Source organism: Urocitellus parryii, chromosome 6 (genome assembly GCF_045843805.1).
Source record: "Urocitellus parryii isolate mUroPar1 chromosome 6, mUroPar1.hap1, whole genome shotgun sequence".
NCBI classification, from domain to species: Eukaryota; Metazoa; Chordata; class Mammalia; order Rodentia; family Sciuridae; genus Urocitellus; species Urocitellus parryii.
The window spans coordinates 30,290,702-30,310,910 of NC_135536.1; the positions used below are offsets into that span (position 1 = coordinate 30,290,702).

Consider the following 20,209-nt stretch of genomic DNA (forward strand, 5'->3'; position numbering starts at 1 on the left):
CAATAAACACCAACTCCAAACCCTGCAGCATGAGATCGCAAGCTTCAGAGGATAAAGAAGCAGGGTGCCTGCAGGAAGCTGTGCCACCAGTCCTGTGAGCTGAGGCAAAAGGCAAACCTTGCTGTGTGGTTCTACAGAGGCCTGGCCACTGACAAACCCAAATGCCGAACAAGCACTCAGGATTGGTGAAGAGGGAGACTGGGCTTTAGGGAAGGCACTGATGGTCTGGAATCCTGAGAGAGAAACAGAAGCTTTTACAAAGTATAGAGATCTGGAAAGTTCTGGAGGCAAGTATGTATACTTAGTTGGCTGGATGGAGAGGCAGCTGTCTGTTTTCTTTTGGTGCATGCTGATGACAGTGACCACCAGGCACTTCCTCTGGTACTGTGTGTGCCCAGCTGGTTAACTGGCCCATCTGTGAGGTAAGAACCTCATGGGCAGAAGGCACTGAAACCTCTATGGAGAATTTTCTAGCTGACAAGGGACCTATAGGATTCTCTGAAAAGTTCTGTGAAGTAGCATCATGTAGTTGAAGACCGAGGGATTATGCACTTTGAGTAGGGCACACTAGAAGAAAAAGCTGATGGCGGGTAGAGTAGGTAAATAGGAGCCAAGACTTCAGAGATGGCTGTGGCAGTGAAATTGGGAAAATACCTGGGAAAACTGGGAAGGGGGATCCAGAGAAGAGGAACCAGCAATCAAACTCTAGGGTAGCTGTAACTAAGGCTACAGCCCCCTCAAATTTGACTTCTAATTCCCATCCACCCCATGCTCTGTCTCATACCTTAAAATTCTTCTGGGATTCAGGAGTTGGGCTTTCAAGGTCGATGAGCTTCTTTAGATCCTCCTCAATGGTGGACTTGGAGGTTGGCTTGGGGGACGCCCGGAGGTCCCTGGTTGAGGCCCGCAGCCTGGTGTGGGCTATTTCACTGCCATCACTCTGATGGCGCCTGGGAAGAAGGAGAGAGATGTGGAAACATAGTCAACAGGCCAACCCAGCCATGGTGGGCTCTGAAGGCTGAGAGAAATACTAAAGATGGGAGAAGAGAACCACTCCTGTTTACTTCAGAATGCATTCATGGGAATGAAAAACCAACTTGAAACACAAATTAAAGTCTGATGAATAAATCATTCTTCTTCAGGAAACTATTGGTTCTACTGAGCCAAAATTAGCATCAGATTCACTAAGACCACAAATGCAACCTTCAAAGGAATAAAAGCAAAACTGAATGAACTGTTTAATTTTTTACTGTACCACTGTGTCAAAAAGTCCTATATTTCTGGGCACAGTGGCACACACCTGTAATCCCAGAGACTCTGGAGGTTGAAGCAGGAGGATCACAAGTTCCAGGCCAACCTCAGCAAATTAACCTATTGAGGCTAAGTTGAGAGCCTGTCCCAAAATAAAAAATAAAGAAAGGTTGGGAATGTAGCTCAGTAAAGCACGTCTGGGTTCAATCACCAGTACCAAAAAAAGAAAAAAAGAAAAAAAAAAAAAGAACTTTCTTCTCAGGGGTTCTCACTAATTTCCAATTTGCTGTACTGGCACAGTTATGAAGAATTCCAGCCTGGCTTGGTGGCACACAGTAGAATCCTAGATACTTGGGAGGCTGAGGCAGGAAGACTATAAGTTCAAAGCCAAGGGTTTGAACTCAGCAACTTTGTGAGGCCTTAAGCAACTAGTTAGACCCTGTCTCAAAATTTAAAAAAGGGCTAGGAATGTGGCTCAGTGGTCAAGGGTCACTGGATTCAATCCCTGATACCTTAAAATAAAAAAGAACACATGGGAAGGCTGTGGTTAATGGAATCAAAACCACGAGTATAGACTGAGCACCAGTCAGTTATTCTGAAGAACACCCTTCAGATATGTTCTCTCCTAGGAGGGCTAAGCCTCCCAAATTCAAATGTTCTGCGGTTCATCTTATTCAAGGAATGAGGCAGAAAAATAATTTAAGAAAAATAAAATCCACCCACCAAACATGCTCTCTATACCCCTAGCTTGATCTCCTTGACTCTAAGAAATCCCCCCACCTTTCCCATTCTCTGCCATGTTGAAAGAAAACCACTGAGCAAGAGAAGCAGGCCTCTTACTTTCTTGTGTCCATGAATCCCACAGAGTTAATGGTTCCTTCAGGTTTTTTCCATCCAATCAAGTACTTGCTTGTAGCGCCCTGGCGAGGGTAGAACGTCCTAGGACCGGAGGAAGAGGAGGAGGAAGAGGAGAAGGAAGGCGCAAGCTGTGAGGCGCTGGCGGGGTGAAGCTCCTCCTTTGGTGAACTTCGGGCACTGGAGAACACAACCGGGCTGGCAGAGTGCCGGGAGCTCATGGTACTGTGGAGCAGAACAGAGATAAAACTACTTAAGAGTGCATCCCAGGGCCACTATGCCAACACAGAAGTGGAGTCAAGGTTGGGGTGGTGGCAGGGTGAAAGCACCATAAAGGTTTCATAAAATATTAATGGGGCTGGCTGGCTGGCCTTCCTTGCCTTCTCACTAGAATTTAAATGTCTACTCAGAGTGACAAATGGTTACTGAGGCTTGACATATACTTAAGCTAAAAAACAAAAACAGTTGAGACCATCAAATCCAAAAGTGGCAAATGACATCAGGAAGGGCCGGGCAGGTCTGGTGCCTTCCCCATGGCATCTGGCCTTGATGTTGACTCCAAAAAGCTCTTTATCACCAAAGTACTTCCGACTGGTTAAACATCACAAAAGTAAAACTTACAGAAATAAAGGAGTCCCAAACTCAGAGGTTTCAAAGGAGCTTCAAAACTGAAAGAGGCAGAATTTTCAAAACCAGGGATAAGAACTGAACATTACTACAAATGCGGATTCCACACTTCCTTCCCAGTGATCTCACAGTACCCAGATTTACAGTTTGAGCCCTGCTAAGTTCTCCAGCATAGGAAACCAAGGACAGGTGACTTGTACCATAATGGGCTTTGGGTTGCTTGAGGTGTAATTAATAGCAGGCGGTCCAGAAACATTCTTCGGTGGCACTTCCATTTGTCAAAAGCTAATGGTCCTGAGCTGAATAAACATGAACCTTGTTAATAATGTATCAGTATTGATTGCTCAGCCATGATAAATGCACTATAGTGATGTGAGGATGATGACGGGGACGTGGTGAGATGCACACGGGAAGTCTAGACCGCCTCTGCAACTTTCCTGTAAATCTGAACCTATTCTAATATCTAAAAACTTATTATGCATATCCAATAACAGGCTCCTGTCCAAATTACAACTACACTCCTAGGACTCAACAAGACAATGCAGTAGAAAGATGGCAATGATTTGAAGAGCAACTTCAAGAGGGGATATCTAACAAACCTATAAACACTGGTGCTCAACATCATCAATTACCAGGAAAAGGCAAATTAAATCTACAAGGGACCACTACATACCCCCAAGAATGGCTAAATTAAGAAAGGATGCCAGAAAGGATGCGACACAACTAGACCTCTCGTATACCATTGAGTGGAATGTTCCCTGCTACTGCCACTTTGGCAAACGAGTTCACAGCCTCTACACTGAACGTATGTACATCCGACCACGTAGCACTTACTCTCTATAAACTTAGAAAAAAATCATACAAATGTCTAGCAAAGGACATGTCTGAGAATTTGTAAAATCCCCACCTAAAAACGAAAACGATCCAGGTGTTCATGAACAGTAGAATGGGTAAATGAACTGTAAAAATGTCCTCATAATATAAATGTAAAAGAGCAAAGGAAACAAATACTACCCATGACACATAGATAAATCTCACCAACATGTTGTCTTAAAGACACCAGACACAGAATAACATGTACAAAATGATTCTATTGGTATAAAGTCCAAAATGTCAGCAAAACAAGTCCATGATTTCTGATTGAACACTGTGCTTACCGTGGGGAGGAAGCAGAGTGACTGGGGATGGAACAGGGACAGTGCGGTGTGTGGGGGTTGGTGATGTTCTAGTTTGTGATGTGGATAATAATTGGGTGGGTAGGTACACTTTGAAAATTCAACTGTATACACTTATCATCTTTTTCTGTATGAATGGTATCCTTCCATGAAAACCTACCTGCAAAAAGTCAATAACCTGAAAGGAGTCCAGGAGGCTAAGCCCACAGAAGGGTAAGACGTGGGGGAAGCAAAGCCCATCTGGAGGGCTTTCCATACTAATGGACTCTTATTATCTCAGACCAAATATAATTACCTCCTTTATTTTTATAACTAACAGGGAAGAAATGGGCTGAAACTTAAAACACAATTTTTAAGAAACAGCTAGTCTCACCCTGTCCCCACGCCCCAAATATTATTCCAGCTAGACAAAGTAGAAGAAAACCTCAAAAAACCTCAAAGGGCAACATAAATTGAAAAGCGATGCAACCTTACCTCTTGAAAATGAATATCCCATCGGTTTGCTTTTAAAATTAAGAAAAGGAAATGCAAAACTCTTCCACAAGTGCAGTGTATTAAGTCAATAAGGAAAAAATAATACTAGATTTCTATTATGGAAGAGACTCAAAGTAGAAAGATGAACCAAAAGAAAAAAGAATGAAGAGACTGACAAGCTCACAGAGTGGCACTGAGTCACCAGAGACCCCAAGCACACATTAGCAGGGGAATATCTCCAGAGAGACTTTGGAAACAGAGTGCAGTCTTGGGCATAATTTAAAACAAAGGGCAGGCTTGTGACAAATATATGTTACTCAGAGACAAGATTTAATCTTTGCTTTGCAGATTTTTTTCCCCCATTTTATCTACACTTGTAGATAGAGAGATGCCTCAATCCCCAGCCCTGGTTGAAGCAATTCCGTGAAAATGAAAAATGGTGGATCAGGATCTAACTTACACAGCTCTCATCCTGGATGACCATGTACTTGTTTTAACTATCTATTATGACTGGCATCCATAAGTGAGAGCAGGTATGTTAAATTGCTAGAGCCAGTTCCCAACGTCAACATGTTAAAATACAGACTGCTGCCCCCTCCAGAGGTTCTGACTCAGTAGGTGGGATAGGTTGGAGGGGGCATGAGAATTCACACTTCTAGTGCATTGTTTCCAGGGCATACTTTGAAAACTGCTATTCCAGAGGTATATTTAATTGCCAGATTTCACATTGATCAACATCAAATTATCTTGATATGATAACACTAGTATTCAAAAGTCCTGGGGCTTTTAAAGACTAAATGCTTGGTCAAAACATTGGCCAGGAGAACAGAAAGTATAATGCCCAGCCCATTAGTTTACAAATGATTCCTTCATGTGGTACAAAACAGCTATGCTGGTTTTAGCAATAATATATGTATTGCAGAAAAGGAGAGTTAAAGAGCAGACTTGGAAAGGTCCAAGGAGACAGCAGTATATACACTATAGTTTTTGGAGCTCTTTCTGTTCTGCATAAATTTAATTATTACCATTATTTCCCTAATAGGCATTCAATAAATGCTTGTGCTTGATTATATACTCTTCAATGGCAAGAATTTATCAATGCAAGGAACACATGAGATTACCATTAAATATTTGTTGAGCTAAGTATTTCTCCTTACCATTTGTTATTAAGCAGAGTACTCTACATTTAATTTCTTTACTTTGGTTATAGTCTGTCTCCCCTGTTTGAAGGGAGATTCCTGAAATTTTTCCTGTCTTGTTCATTAGTACATTGCCCATGCCTAGAAAAGTCCCTAGCAACTGCAGGCATTCAATGTATGATTTAAGAAACTGCCAAATAAATGATATGTTAGCAATCAGGTTTTACTGGGGGGGGGGGTGTCTGGGAATCAAACTCAGGGGAGCTCTGCTATGGAGTTACATCCCCAGTCCTTTTTAGTTTTTGAGACAAGGCCTTGCTGAGTTGCTAAGGCTGGCTTAGAACTTGTGATCCTCCTGCCTCCGCCTCCTGGGCTGCTGGGATTTTAGGTGTGTGCCACCATGCCCATCAGAAGTCAATCTTTAAATATAAGGACGTATTATGCATGCAGATGGTGTATTTTACTAACTGTATTTAAAACTAGATGTTGCTTTATTTTTATTGTGAGAAACAAATCTATAAATGATGCTTCTGTTTACAAGTGTATAAGTACTTAAATAAGACCACTGAGGGGCTGAGGATGTGGCTCAAGCAGTAGCACGCTCGCCTGGCATGCGTGCCGCCTGGGTTCGATCCTCAGCACCACATACAAAGAAAGATGTTGTGTCCGCCGAAAACTAAAAAATAAATATTAAAAAAAATTCTCTCTCTCTCTCCCCCCCTTTCTCACTCACTCTTTAAAAAAAAAAAGAAAAAGACAAAGGAGAACATTAAAAAGGTGCATTAAAAAAAAAAAAAAAAAAAAAAAGACCACTGAACCTGGCCACTGGTTTTATCTATGAACATGATGGCTGATACTAGCTCCCAGGTGTGACATGCCAGCACACTTCTGTTACTAATACTTAGACAGGTCTATTTAACAATTGATTAGATTTGTGAACAAAGGCACATGTAAAAACAAATGAACAATTAGTTGGTGTGGCTTCCTTCTTAATATATACAATTCATGGCATGAGAGGAGCACACAGTAGGCAGACGAACTTCACCTGGGAGCTCTTCTGAACAGTGCACTCTTGTGCCCTAATCCCAAAGATGTTGATGCAATACAGCTGGGGAGGTACCTAGAAACTGGACAAAATCTCTCCCCAGGTATGAATGCTAATGGAGGATTACTGCTCGAATCCAGCTGAACCCTTCCTATTGTTATGACTTGGTCAAAATCCAGCTTCCTACTTCTCTGGGTCCAGCAGGTGAAGCCATGGGAACAGTGTTTCTAAAGGCATGGACTGTGGTATCTGCAGGTGATGATGTACATGCAGGGCCCTGAGCTAATGTCAGATCTTCTAAAGCCCCAGAAATCTGTATTTTCAAATGTCTCTGAAGGAATCTCAGGTTTCCTAGTGTTTAAGAGCTACTACATTAGCCTGTAAACTTCTCACACTCTTGGGTCTTTCTCCTCTTCCTCCTGTGGTTCCATCCTTGGTCAGCTGTGGGTGGGCCTTCCTGAAGCTGACAACCCTATAGCCTCTAGATCACCTCAAGGTGTGTACCCACACATTGCACCTAAGTTTCTTTGAAATGGGTTTAGTTACACTACAATGGACATGAGGTTGACAGCTCCCTGATTTTTAAGGGGAACTGTCACTGGGCTGTTTGATTATCCTGGAGATTTCATGTTAACTCAATATGCTGCAATTCTATTACCTATGATGACTTTCTTGGAATTGTCTAAGAAGGTAATGAACCAATAAATATGGAATAAAAAGAGCAAAACTTATATTGGAACTGACAACTGCAATACTTGTTCCTTTTCTTACTGTGTAAAAAGTGAGTTTAAGTGTGTATGGCCAAACTAAATCACCAAGAATTCAAGCCAGGGTGTCCCTAGATTCTACATGAGGAGACCATGACTTTAATTTTATATAAATTATAAGGGTACTTTCCCTTGCCTAAAAATGGAATGACTGTGGATTCTGTTTGGCCATTCCAGGATTTTTTAAAAGTAAGGGCACACACACATACACAACACTAGATATAGAAAGAGGGAAAGAAAGGGGCAACAGGGCAACCAAACCTGTCCAAATTTCTCATATTGATCTAATACTCAAAGGGAACCATGAGCCAAATGTGCTGCCACCTGGTTATTTCACACTCCCAGTTGTGGTGAAACTTCATAGGAGGGGATGACCAATCTGAAAAAAGGATGCTTCTCACAGTGGGAGCTGCCTGAATCTGCTTGCTGACTTTGCAAAGGGATGAACCACCCAGGATGGGGAAGCACAAATGTCATCAATCAAAGCCCCAAGTGCCAAATCTATGAGGGCCAAGGAAACGGTTCTGAATTTCTGCAAAATGACTCGAGACCATCCCTTCCTGCGGAAAAAACATCTGCTGGCCACCGTGTTGTTGAAAGCTGCCAAAGGGAACACTTGGAGTCATCTACTATTCAGGCATGGCATGGAGGAAGGGTTTTAGACAGGCTGGGCTTGCTAAGGATGGTATTTTCAGGACGGGGAAAGCAGCAATTAGTCACCTGTCAAATGTCTGTGGCAAAATCTGGGCAAAGGCTGAATGTTGGCCTAATACCAAGGGGAGGGGAGCTGACTGGGTTTCCTGTGATTGCTTGTACAAGCAACAAGCCTTTTGGTGACAGATAATGTGGAGGATAATGATTAAGGAGGACTCCTCCCACTGTGTTCAACACTAGCCAATTCTGTACTACATCAAATACTGGGCTCCATAATTTAGGAGGGCTTCAGGAGACAATAATTCCAAAGCATTGGGAAAAAGCAAACAAGGGAAGCAGGTATGATTAAGATAGCAAGGGGATATCTACGTGGTTGCAGTAGAGATAACAGCCCATCTATAAGAAGCAGATATTTAGTCCAATATTTAATATAAAGACATGTAACACAAACAGGATAGGGAAATGGAATGGCTAGGTGTATGCAGCAGAAGATGCTTCAGGGATCATTGTGAACCACAAGATGAAGAAGTCTGCAGTACTAACCTATTTAAAATATGGAGCTAACATTATCATTTTATTGGGCACAGCTGAGACCTCTGTGATGTCCAAGTTTGGCATCTAAAAAGGATAAAGAAAGTAGGAAGCTTGAGAAGAGAAAATATGATTGATTACAGGATGAACATATACAGGACAGTTACAGGAGCTGTGAGACACATGCTTGTGAAAGAAGAATTGACAAGATAAATGCATAAAGAGCTGATGAAGAGCTCAAGAAAGGTAATGACAGAAAGCCTTTTGTCTCACAAGGACACTCACAGTTTGCAATACATTTGACAACCTTTTTAAATCTCAACAAACACAGAACAACAGCCAATTAGTAGGGGACCAGGTGTTAGATCAGATAGGAGGGATTATGTGGGGCAATGGTAACCAGCCAAAGGCCATAAAGCTGATCAAGGGCAGACCCGAGGCATGGACCTATCTCAAGCCCTGAATCTTTTTTTCCATAAGTTTCTCAATTAATGTGCATGAAGGTGAAGGGATATAACAAAATTTATTTTTCTTTCTTTTTTGACCACCTTATAGTCAATGATCCATATCCAACAACTAGGTTAAGGCAAGTAGAACCTACCACAACTTTTCATAGCGTTATAGCTCCAAAATCATCTTCCTGTTCAAAAAAGACTGAATTCAGAACAACCACCTACTCCCTTTTACCTGCATGTTTAAATTCAAAAGGACAAAATATTGAACAAGGAGATGACCTGTGACAGGCTGAGACCATGCAAAAGGATGTGGAATCTCTCCTTCAAGATTATTTTTTCAATAAAGCAACTGCATAAATTCTCATCCTTGTAGAGTGATTTAAATATGGCAAAGAATGGACTCTGCACTATAAACAAAGCTGTGCTGGTGAGCTCAGCATCAAGCATCAAGCCTTTGTGGCTTGACTGAAGGCTCACTTCTTAGTGTTGACTTGAAATTTCAGACCATGGTGGTTCTAGTTTTCAGCTTCTGAGGTCTCTAAAAGTAAAGTTCCACATAAAATAACTACCCACTCCCATAAACTGGATGAAATTCAGCAAGATAGATTAGGCTAGTTCACCTGGAGTACTGCTGTATAAAAACAAAGTAAAATGTAATCCTGAATGTTTATTATGGGCAGGGCCACAAGGCAAAAATTATGAACAATAGGCTAAGGTAGAAAGAGGAAATTACATCCTTGAAGAGAAGTTCTGGGTTTGGAATTTTAGATGTTGGACTTTTAGATTCTGAATTAGTCCATGACCCTTAGAAAAAAATAACACTTTCATCTTTAGAAAATAATATGGAAGAGAGGCAACTTACTTAATAATTGAAAAAAATGCAGAAAAGATTTAGAGGGAAATGTTATAAAGACAACTGAATCATTTCTAAAGAAAGAAGGCATATTGTTTATATTCATGCCATACCAAAAAGGGTACAGAGAACAACATTTAAGCACAGGCCTCTAATACACAGAGGCACCCAGCCCAGGGCCACAGCAGCTGGAGGCTGCCTCCACATTCAAGGATGCTGCATGTAGGAAATCCTTCCTTCCTGCTAACCTCAAGAAACATAGCTTTTCTGGCACGAATAGTTAACTTACTAGTTTCACCAGGAAAACCCATTCACGCACGTGAACTGTACTGACAGCCAGGGGCAGATATTTCTCTTGATCTTTAACCCCTTTAATGAATGTCAGATATTGACCAACTATGGGAAGATCCTGACCAATATCTGCATTTAAGGTGTTATAAAGTTCTTCCTTAATACATTTTGCAGATTTTTCAAAATGACTTTACTAAAGGTTTGTGCTGTACAAGGACTTTAAGTATGCTATTATACCAAAACCCATACACTAAAGCTGTACAGCTCTGTGCCAATATTGATGTGTCTGTACAATAAGCTTTGACATGGTTTTCTAGGAGATGGTTTTCTAGGGGGGTCAGGAGTTGAGGATTTATGTGACCTTTAAACTGATTAATTGATAGGGGCCTTGTGTAAAAAAACAAAGAGGGGAAATTAAGAGAGAAGTTATTGCTGTTTGCATTATCAAAATGCACTGGCACCCATGACACAAAGGTTCTTAGGATCAACTTGCAGGATGAGATCCTCTTGTACGGATGGCAGTAAAAACATGTGTGATGACATCAGTGGGGAATGGTTGGCTACAGGGCTCTGATGGATAGAAGGGAAGCAAAAGGACAGTTTGAGATAAGCAGAATGGCAGGCTAAGGAGGCAGGCACAGAGGTCTGGACACCAAGACAAGTCAGGTCAGAATGTTACAGGAGAGAGGACCACACACAAGCATGAGTGGGTTTTCAGTTTTTTAGGAAGGGCTCAACAGTTCCAGCAGCAGACTTTCCACTGGTCACAGGATTACAGCATCTACACCAACTGAAGAGGTCCTGAGTTCCAAAGGGGAGTTCCAGAACTCCAAGAAAAAGAAAAAAGAATCCAGCTGGCAAGATGTAGTAAAATTGGAATTATCTTTGCCTCTCCTATGCTCATCACAAACCTTTTTTAAAAATTTTGTTTTTGAGTGGTTCATTTTAAGATCTGAAAGTGAAATAGCCATTAGAAAAAATAAATAAAAATTAAAATCTCTCTCGATATTTTCCAAGCTTCATAGAAAATACATATATTCTAGGGAGCAACACTTTAGAGCAATTAATAGACTTTTTAATTGTAGAAGGATATCAGTATGTATGGCCTCTCTTAATGACATTCAAATAACAACGCTATGTAATTACCAAACTGCATTAATGCGGTTCTCATAGGGTGCCACAAAAACCCTGCACAGTCATCAAGGGAGTAGAGAGTAGCAACAGCCCAGCCAGAAATATACAGTGGAACTTAATCACTGTAATTTAGATTTTGTCACCGAGTCCCAGGTACAAGCTTTTATGCACTGTCAAGATCTCTCCACATTAATTGCTGTTCCTGTCTTCTGAGGACACAGACACTCTAATTTGCTATGATTTTCGTGTCTCTAGCCATGTTCGTTTGGTAGCTAAGTCCCCTTTTCCTCCAGAAAAAGAGGGCTGTTGAAGCTCTGATTACCCAGCTCACTCTGCCAAGATCAACAGGCTGATGTTACAAAGCATCCCTGTTTACCAGAGTCTAGAAACAAATGTGACTCAGCCCTCCGGTGGGTGGGAAGTCCTGCAACCTTCCCTGAAAGGCCATATTCTTCTCTTTAGTAAGTATGACTTTCAATAGAAGAGTTGTTTCTAAGTGATGATTTCAATGATTCTGCATGGCCGATTTGAAGCAGAAAATTTAGATAATCCTTTGAGGCCTTTGAGCAGCTCCGGTCAGCACATTTGGACAATGAAAATCCAGGTGCCTACATTTTTGGAGGGCTCTATTGATCTCCTGGATTTGTCAGATAATAGCACTGTTTCATGTTTTGTGTTTTGGGGACAGGGGTCCAGTTTCCCAACCTTCCTCTCAGTGATGCCAGTCCTGACAAATTCTCTGTGACTTTCTGCTGCAAACACATTAGGCCAGAGAGAGCTCTTCAAGTGGAATACCATTCTTAAGATAAGGTACCTTTCAAAATGAGGCACTGAAAACCAGAGAAATAGGAGTCCCAGCTAAATCTAGTTTCTAGGTTAGAAACTACAGAGAAACCATTCTGATTTGGAAACTGTCTAAGTACACAGTCCCTAGTTAATGAGACGGTGGAACATGCAAACGCAGCCAGTGAGTGTGGTAGCTCCATGCCATGTCATTCTGTCTGTGCTCCTGTGGCATCTGAGGCCCAGCTCTTTGTTCTACTCTCTCAAACACACCATTTGAGCCAAACACTCTATCTTCTGAATCATGGAAGGGTAGAGGGGTGCTGGGTAGTCACAATATGGGAACACTTTCCCAAGCTCCTTTTCACTTGGGGCCACACAGTTTGCAGACCTAATGATTATTTTTAAATCTGGAATGTGGGAGTGGTAAACAGAAATAAACCTTGTAAAACACTTCCTTAGGCTTGAAATCTTAAAAGAAGAGAAGCTTAAAAATGTTATCAGTAAGAATACAGACAAAAAACAAAAACAAAAACAAATCGAATATTTAACTGACCAAGTTAAAACCTAATTAAGGACAGGATGTCTTCTCTCATTAAGGCTACCTGTGGTTTACTGACAGATTATCTACCTGACTTCCCACTTGAAAAGTAAAAAGCTAAATTAAGTTTCTCTCCTTTTTTCCCTGTAAGGCATAATAACAAAAGAGACTGACAAGACAGCAAGATTAGATAAACACTGTCACACAAGTTGATTAGCAACTGACAACAATGAGAGGTAAGAGGAGAAATCTCCATAGAGATTAGGAGACCCAGAGACAGTAAAGGAGGGCTCATCCCTGAGAGGAAGCATCCCATCAGGCTTTGGATTTTAGAGGAAATGAAAACCAGCATTTATTTTACTTAGGGGAGCAATTGCCAAGTATGCAGGAGAATGTGTATTTTTCTGTCCTAAAAGGTAGATGGGATGTGTCTAATTTTAGCTACCTTGTTCTGTTGGACACCTCCCACCCTCAACACATCACTGTCAGGAGCCAATTACTGCAAAAAATTACCATGCAAATGTCAGGTAAGTGATGTTCTCAGAGAGAGAGGCTGTGGAAAGGAAGTGCTCAGCATTGTGAAAATGCAGTTACTCTAAGGAGGGACCCCTTTATTTTTAAAAATACAGCAAAGATTTAAAAAGAAATCCTCAAAAGACTGTCCCTGCCTCTATTCTCTATCACTAGCTGAAATCAAAATGGGCTGCAGTTGGGAAAAATAAAAATAAGTAAAATCCAACAGACTAATTCTGCAAACAGACTAATTCTGCAAATGTTTAACATAATACATTAGGATTATAGGACTAGTGCATTTTGCTAGCAAACAAATGACACAAAATATCCAGAAATACAGTATGTGTGTGTGTGTGTGTGTGTGTGTGTGTGTGTGTGTTATGTATATTTATACCATATCCACTGTCTCTGCATCTGAGAGCCTCAGTGCATACACATTATCCTGTATACACTGGGATAAGGCTAGGAAACCAGGCGAGGCTGGGAGAAGCAGCAGAGGGCAATTACCTTGTGTGGGAAGCAGCGTCGTTTATACTGAAGCTGCTGTTCTCCCTTGTCAGAGGGCTGGAGCCACCTTGGCCCTTGCTGTGGATATCCAGGCTCAGGGAGGACTCTGCCTTCCGGTCCATGCCGTGGCTCTCTGTCTCTAACGTTCGATCTGCCATGGAGAGCACTTCGCTGGAGCTATGCCACAGGGGTGCCACTTTCTCCTTGCCTGGCCCTGAGCGAGGAGACGAGGTGGCCCCCAGAGAGGCTGTGCTGCCGTGGCTGGGGCCGTAGGAGGTGGTGTCGATGCCACTGTCAGCGGAGGTGCCCTGCAGATAGTTATAGCTGTTGAGTTCGGATTCCGTGCGGTCCCCATCGTACCACTTCTCGTCACTGTGGGCACTGGATGCATTGCTGGAGAGGGTATTGCTACTGGAGTGGCTCGAGTAGTGACTATCAGACTGCAAGGGAAGCATGATTTACTTAAGTGCATGGTTTGACTTCCTGAACACCCAGAAGAAAACAACAGGGACACTTCAGGACTTAAGTTCCAGGTGCAGAGTTCTAAAGGCATTAAAGTTCCAGGAATAACAGGTCAAAGTAAGATAAGAGGTGCCTGGAAAAACCTCTGCGACTCATGCCCATTCAATGGTGTCTATGACAGAGAGTGCAGGAAACTTTTTTTTTTTTTTAAATACTCCATTTTTCATTATTTGGCTCATACTGCAATATCAATAGTATCAAGGATCACTTTAATCAGGAAAAAAATCTAAATTGTCATTGAAGTCTGTATATCTTAAAATAGAAAGGAAATGACATTTCCAAAGAGCTTACAATTAGAAAGGATGCTTAATTCTAAAAGCCATACTGCTCAAAGTGGATAGAAGGCTGAATATGAGAAATGTTAAGTTTGAAGACTCTCCTTTTCCTTCCCCAATTAATATCTACTTGGGAGACAGTCTTCAAGGAGTGCTTAGAGGTTAAATTTACACAGAGGTGCCAGGATAATTCAATGGGGGAAAAAAGTCTTATCAAAAACTGGTGTGAGACAACTGGATATTCACATGCAAAAATGAATGAAGTCAGATCTGTAATATATAGAAAAATAAACTTGAAAAGAACCAGAGATTTAAATGTAATAACCAAAACTATAAAACTCTTAGAAGAAAACCCAAGTATAAGCCTCTGTGACCTTGGGTTATATAACGGTTTCTTAGATATGGCACTAAAAGCATAATAAAAGAAAAAAAAAGACCAGATAAATTGGACCTTATCAAAGTTAAAAACTTTTGTACTTCAAATAACCTGATTAGAAAATGGTCAAAGATTAAAACAGACATTTCTTCAAAGAAGATACACAAATATCCAATAAGCACATTGAATGATGCTCAGTATCAGTCGTTAGGGAAATGCAATTCAAAACCACAGTGAGATACCACACTACACAACCTAGAATGGCTGTAAGCAAAATGGCACACAAAAACAAAGGCCACTGTTGTGGTGAATGTACAATGGGCAGTTGCTGTGGAAACACATGCAACTCTACTCTTGGTATATACTCAACAGACATCAAACGGATGTCCACACAAAAACTTGAACATGAATGTTTACAGAAGCATCAAATGTAAGAGTCAAGAAGTAGAAACAACCCCAATGACCATCAGCTGATCAAAGGATATAAAAAATGGTATATCCATACAATGGAACATTATTCAGTCACAAAAAGGAATGAATTACGGATTCATGTTACTATATGGATGAATCTTAAAAACATTATGTTCAGTGAAAGAAACTAGACACAAAAGGCCTCATGTTACATGATCTCATTTACGTGAAATGTCTAGAACAGGCAATCCACTGAGAAAGAAAGATGAGTAGTTGCCTAGGTCTTGGAAGGGATGGGAAGAGCTGGAGGTAATTGCTGAAGGATATGCAGCGGGGAGGGGGGGGTTCAGTGGTAGTGAAAATATTCTGAAATTAGATCATGGTGCTGACTGCACAATTCTGAATACACCAAAATCCACTAAATTGTATGCTAAATGGCTGAATGTTATGGTATGTATGTAAATTATGTCTCAATAAGAAATGTGTACAGAACCCTTTTTACACAGTGGCTCAGTTGTTTAGGAAGAACATTTTTTGGAGTTTACCAAAGAAATATTATTTCAAAAAATAGTTGAATGAAACAATATTTTAAGTTGGAGGCAGGGAGCCCAGATACTTGCTAAAGATAAAAGAGGAGAGAAGGAATGTGCATGTGTCTCTTTTGGTGGAGGAAGAAGCATGTTCTTTATGGGCCCAGGCCAGGGGCAAGAGGATGTATCAGTTTTACCTCAAAGTGAAACAGCTCTTCCCCTTAAAAAAGAATAATCCCAGTTACTTTTTGCTGTAACTGTAGTTTTTCTCAGTAACAACTTAGAAAGTGTGCTTTGAAGCCTTCATTTACTTTTAATAAGGCAGAATTTCTTCAGCTTTGTTCGTGTACAGTGAATCTGGAGCCCCCAGGCATGACTGGCATTGAGTCCTTTAAATATCACTGGCTGGAACTGAGATGGACTGAGTGCAAAGTAATATGAAGGTTTCTAGAGAGATACAATGTGAACTACAAATGTAATTAAAAATTACATTTAAAATTACATCTAGTAGCCAAAACGTAAAAAACAAACAGGTGAAATTAACTTTAGTAACATTTTTACCTAACCCAATCTGTCCAAAATGTTATTTAGTATGTAATCAATATAAAAATTGCTAAGGAATGAGGGAAATTCACAAATCAATTGGGATAACCTATTATTTACAAGTATATCTGTGGCAACACTACATTTCCTCAGTAAATCTCTCTTCACAGAGCAAAATGTAGAGTGTGTGCTCTCTTGTTGTTTTTAGCTTCAATATTCATCTCTCAGGACAAAACTTTTATGAGTTTCTCTTTTTTAAAAGTCTTCTGAGCATCTTACCAATCAGTGAGTATGAAATGGAGTATTTGCCCATCAAATGACAAGAATATAAACACAAATACCAGCAAAGAGAGAGACCAAGGAAATCAACTGCATTGCACAATGGTCACCTCGTATTATAGTACCTGTAAGCGATAAGGAACTGTGTGTAGTTGTGGAAGACAAAAGAAGCAGTAGGGTAATTTTAAGGGAAGCTGTCTGCCCCCTTGCTTTAGCAGGATCCCATGCTTGCAACTGCGTAAACAAACAGAATCTCTTTCTAACACAGTTCTATTCCTAACATTTCAGGATTTAGGATTGTGAGTGAACCAGGCAACCTCCCTTACAGACCTGTGGGGGTGCAGGGGCATACCAATGAGACTGCAATTTACCTCAATTGAAGGAAGCCACCTTAGGACCATGGCAACAGAAATTCCAAGGCTATGGTAGCAAACATTCGCTATCAGTGCAAGTCATTAGACAAAATTGTTTCCCCCACTAGGCTGACTTCCTCTTTGACCATACTGCAGGGCAAGAATAGAATGAACTGGCCCCATTTCTGCACTGCAGGAAAGTAGTTGCTTGGAATCAATTGTTAAGTTTGCAGTTAACTTACATGCCCTTGTTTGTTTGGAGACAAATGAACCACTGGATCCTGCCGCATTAATCTCCCACTGGGGCTCTCTCGGAAAGCTGGCAGTACCTTTGATACTGCTGGGAGATGACATGTAGGCTCTGGAATACAGTACAGGCCATTATGGTGCGGGTACTAAACAGATACAAACACATGTTGACAAATGGAGACGGCTTGCCATTGCATCTTTCAGTTCACTGACCAGCCAACTCTGATTTCAACAGTAAGCTTGTTAAGAGTCTACACAATAGACAGCATGTCAGAAACTAGGTGGCTGATGGATAAAGCTTGCAGCTGGTGACAACGTGTCACGTCATACACATTAGCATAGCCAAGTACCACCAAACCAAAGGCCATGAATAATGCAGCAAAGTTCGAAATCAACTTTTGGTTTGGGGAGAAGTTTAGAATATATGGAGTAAATTTATGAAATTCATTCATTGCAAAGTGTGGCTAACCTAGCTCAGTCTACATTACCTAGACAGGCATGGATGCAATCACGTGTTACTTACCATGACACTTTGGAAATATTTTACCTGTATATTCATGCTGCTCGAGGACAAAAGAATTGAAATCCTGAGGTCCTCTATAACTGTAAGCTAAGCACAACAGAAAAGACACACAGCAACTAGTTTACTTAAAACAATTGCTTCCTTTTGGACTCCAAGCTGGTGTTTAAGATGGGGCTCCAAAAGAGAGAGATAAATGATTTATCCTCTAACACACCTACAGCTAAGAGCAAGAGCTCACAACTTCTTGAAACACCCCTCCTAAATGTAGAGAATCAGGCGGACTCCTACTTAGATGTGACTCTCATCTATCTCCAAGGGCAGAGAGGCAGAAAAACAAACTTGGAGGGGATGAGAGAGCCAATTAAGTAGCTATGCTCTTGCCTGCACTGTTAGTAGGTACTAGTTTACAACACACTAATACCCAGATAGGTGGGCCTGCCTAATGTTAGGATCTCCTAAACATTCGCCATCAGTGCAAGTCATTAGACAAAATTGTTTCTTCAAATAGAGTATAGAAAGGTCAGCCCTTTATACATTTGATATCATGTGCTAAGCAATGAAAAAGTAAAAAAGCATTTTTCTTGAATTCTCCCCAGTTATGGCTTATATGAGCTAAGCCCTAGATTCTTTCTGGTATGCCAATTAGGAAAGGTTAAATTATTCTCCTGGAAGACAGGGCTACCAAAAACTATAAACATTTATTTATTTAAATAATGTTACTGTATTTTTTAATACCTGTATTTTATTTATTTATTTTTATGTGGTGCTGAGGATCGAACCCAGGGCCTCACACATGCTAGGCAAGTGTTCTACCACGGAGCTATAACCACAGCCCACAAGCATTTATTTTGACATTTTATTCAGCCTTGGATTTTGAGTAGAGAAAGGCCACCACTTAAGAAAAAGAGTTCTTTATTGGGTTCTGCTGGTATCCTATTATTTAAAAAACAAAAAGAACAAGGTATATCTAACTTAAAGGATGAACAGAAGTGTTAGAAAGATCCATATTCATTTTAGAGTTTTATCTACTTAGAGTGGATTGCCACTAAACTAAAGTGGATGCAAAGAAAGATGACTAGATGGAGGTGTGAGCGAGACCAGTGTGGGTCTAGGATGAACCTTATAATTACCCTTTGCAGTCCCAGGACACCTTCTCATTCCCTGTGAGAAATCCCGTGAGTGGGAAGTAGGACACTACACTGCAGAGGGCCTGCTGGCAGCCTTGTTGAAAGCCTGCACTAGGAGCCAAAAAGAAGCCGCCACAGTCATGCTGGAGAAGGGGTCCTTTCAAATACGTCGTTACCATCTCAACAAAACATAAGGGATTAAAAACATTCTGTCGAGAGCAGAGAGGCAGATCAGAATATGCTCAGGTTTTGTGTTGGGGTGGGTGGGAAAAGAGTGGGGATGACAGATGGCTTCAATAACAAGGCACTGAAGTTACTGGAACAAAGCAAATCTTCAGAACCTAAGAATTATATTTCCTCAATTCCTGTCTTAGCTGAGTACATCTCCATTCCCTATGTTCAGGATTAGCACATTTACTTGGGCACAGGCATTAAAATAGGACACAACCAAGAATCAGCAAAGAAGATAAACAGTTAGGTCTTTGCCTTAAAAATGTATCTTTTTAGCCATGTGCGGTAGAGCATACTGTGAGCCCAGCTATTCAGGAGGCTGAGGCAGGAGGATGGCAGGTTTGAGGCTATCTGGGCAACTTAATGAGGCCCAGTCTTAAAATAAAAAAAAGCTGGGGATGGGGCCCACAGAACACTCCTGGGTTTCATCCTCAGTACAATAGCCCATCCTGCCCCCACCTTTTTCAATCCTTAAATTCATTCCTATCTTTTTATCTCATAGTGATAGTAAAGCTTCTAGGCATAAGATAAAGGAGGGGAAAAACCCTAACTTTAGATCCAAGTCCTTTATGTATCATCTGTATTGAACCCAACTCTCTGATGTTACTTAGTTGAAACGTGATCTTGTTTCATGGTAAAATTTTATTGTGTCAACTAGCCTCATGGTGTCATGATAGACCCCCACCCCCACCCCATGTATAGAGAGTGAGCTGTGCACCTGAAATCCAAAGGAGAGCTCACTAAGGCAAATCTTTTCCATCCAGCTGTTTTATACTGCTAAGACATTTCCTTAGCTGACAGCTTAATAGCAGAGTGGAAAGAATTAAAAGAAATGCACATAATGGAGGAAAGAGCCTCTAACCAAGCTACAGATGTGGCTAAATCATTATATTTCTTCCCACTCTGTACATGGTTGATTTGTGTTTTAACTCAACATTAAGAAGACCAAGGAATCTCTTAAGGCACTGGGCAAAAACAAATGAGGGAGGAAGGCACTTAGGCTCCAAGTGGTTTGTTAGGCTGGTCTTTTAATCTTGGTGCTAAACATAATTCTTGAGGCCTTTCTATGTCTAAATTTGGGCTCATTTAGAATTCCCTGACTTTTCTCTCAGGTCTTACTCATTGCTCTCACTTGTACATAGACACTTTATCCTAATGCACGTTAACTAGGGCTATCTTTTATAAAACAATGCTT

General features: G+C 41.0%; 1 protein-coding gene across 1 annotated transcript in view; it reads right to left on the bottom strand.

The window, feature by feature from the left end:
- Sipa1l1 (signal induced proliferation associated 1 like 1) overlaps positions 1–20,209 on the bottom strand; it is a 355,392-nt gene that overhangs the window by 13,031 nt on the left and 322,152 nt on the right. Inside the window, exons 16-20 of the mRNA XM_026401335.2 lie at positions 17,681–17,743; positions 17,127–17,245; positions 13,596–14,035; positions 2,092–2,331; positions 785–950 (exon numbers count right to left, since the gene is read on the bottom strand). Coding sequence (XP_026257120.1) covers positions 785–950; positions 2,092–2,331; positions 13,596–14,035; positions 17,127–17,245; positions 17,681–17,743 — 1,028 coding nt within the window. The remainder of the gene's footprint in view (positions 1–784; positions 951–2,091; positions 2,332–13,595; positions 14,036–17,126; positions 17,246–17,680; positions 17,744–20,209) is intronic.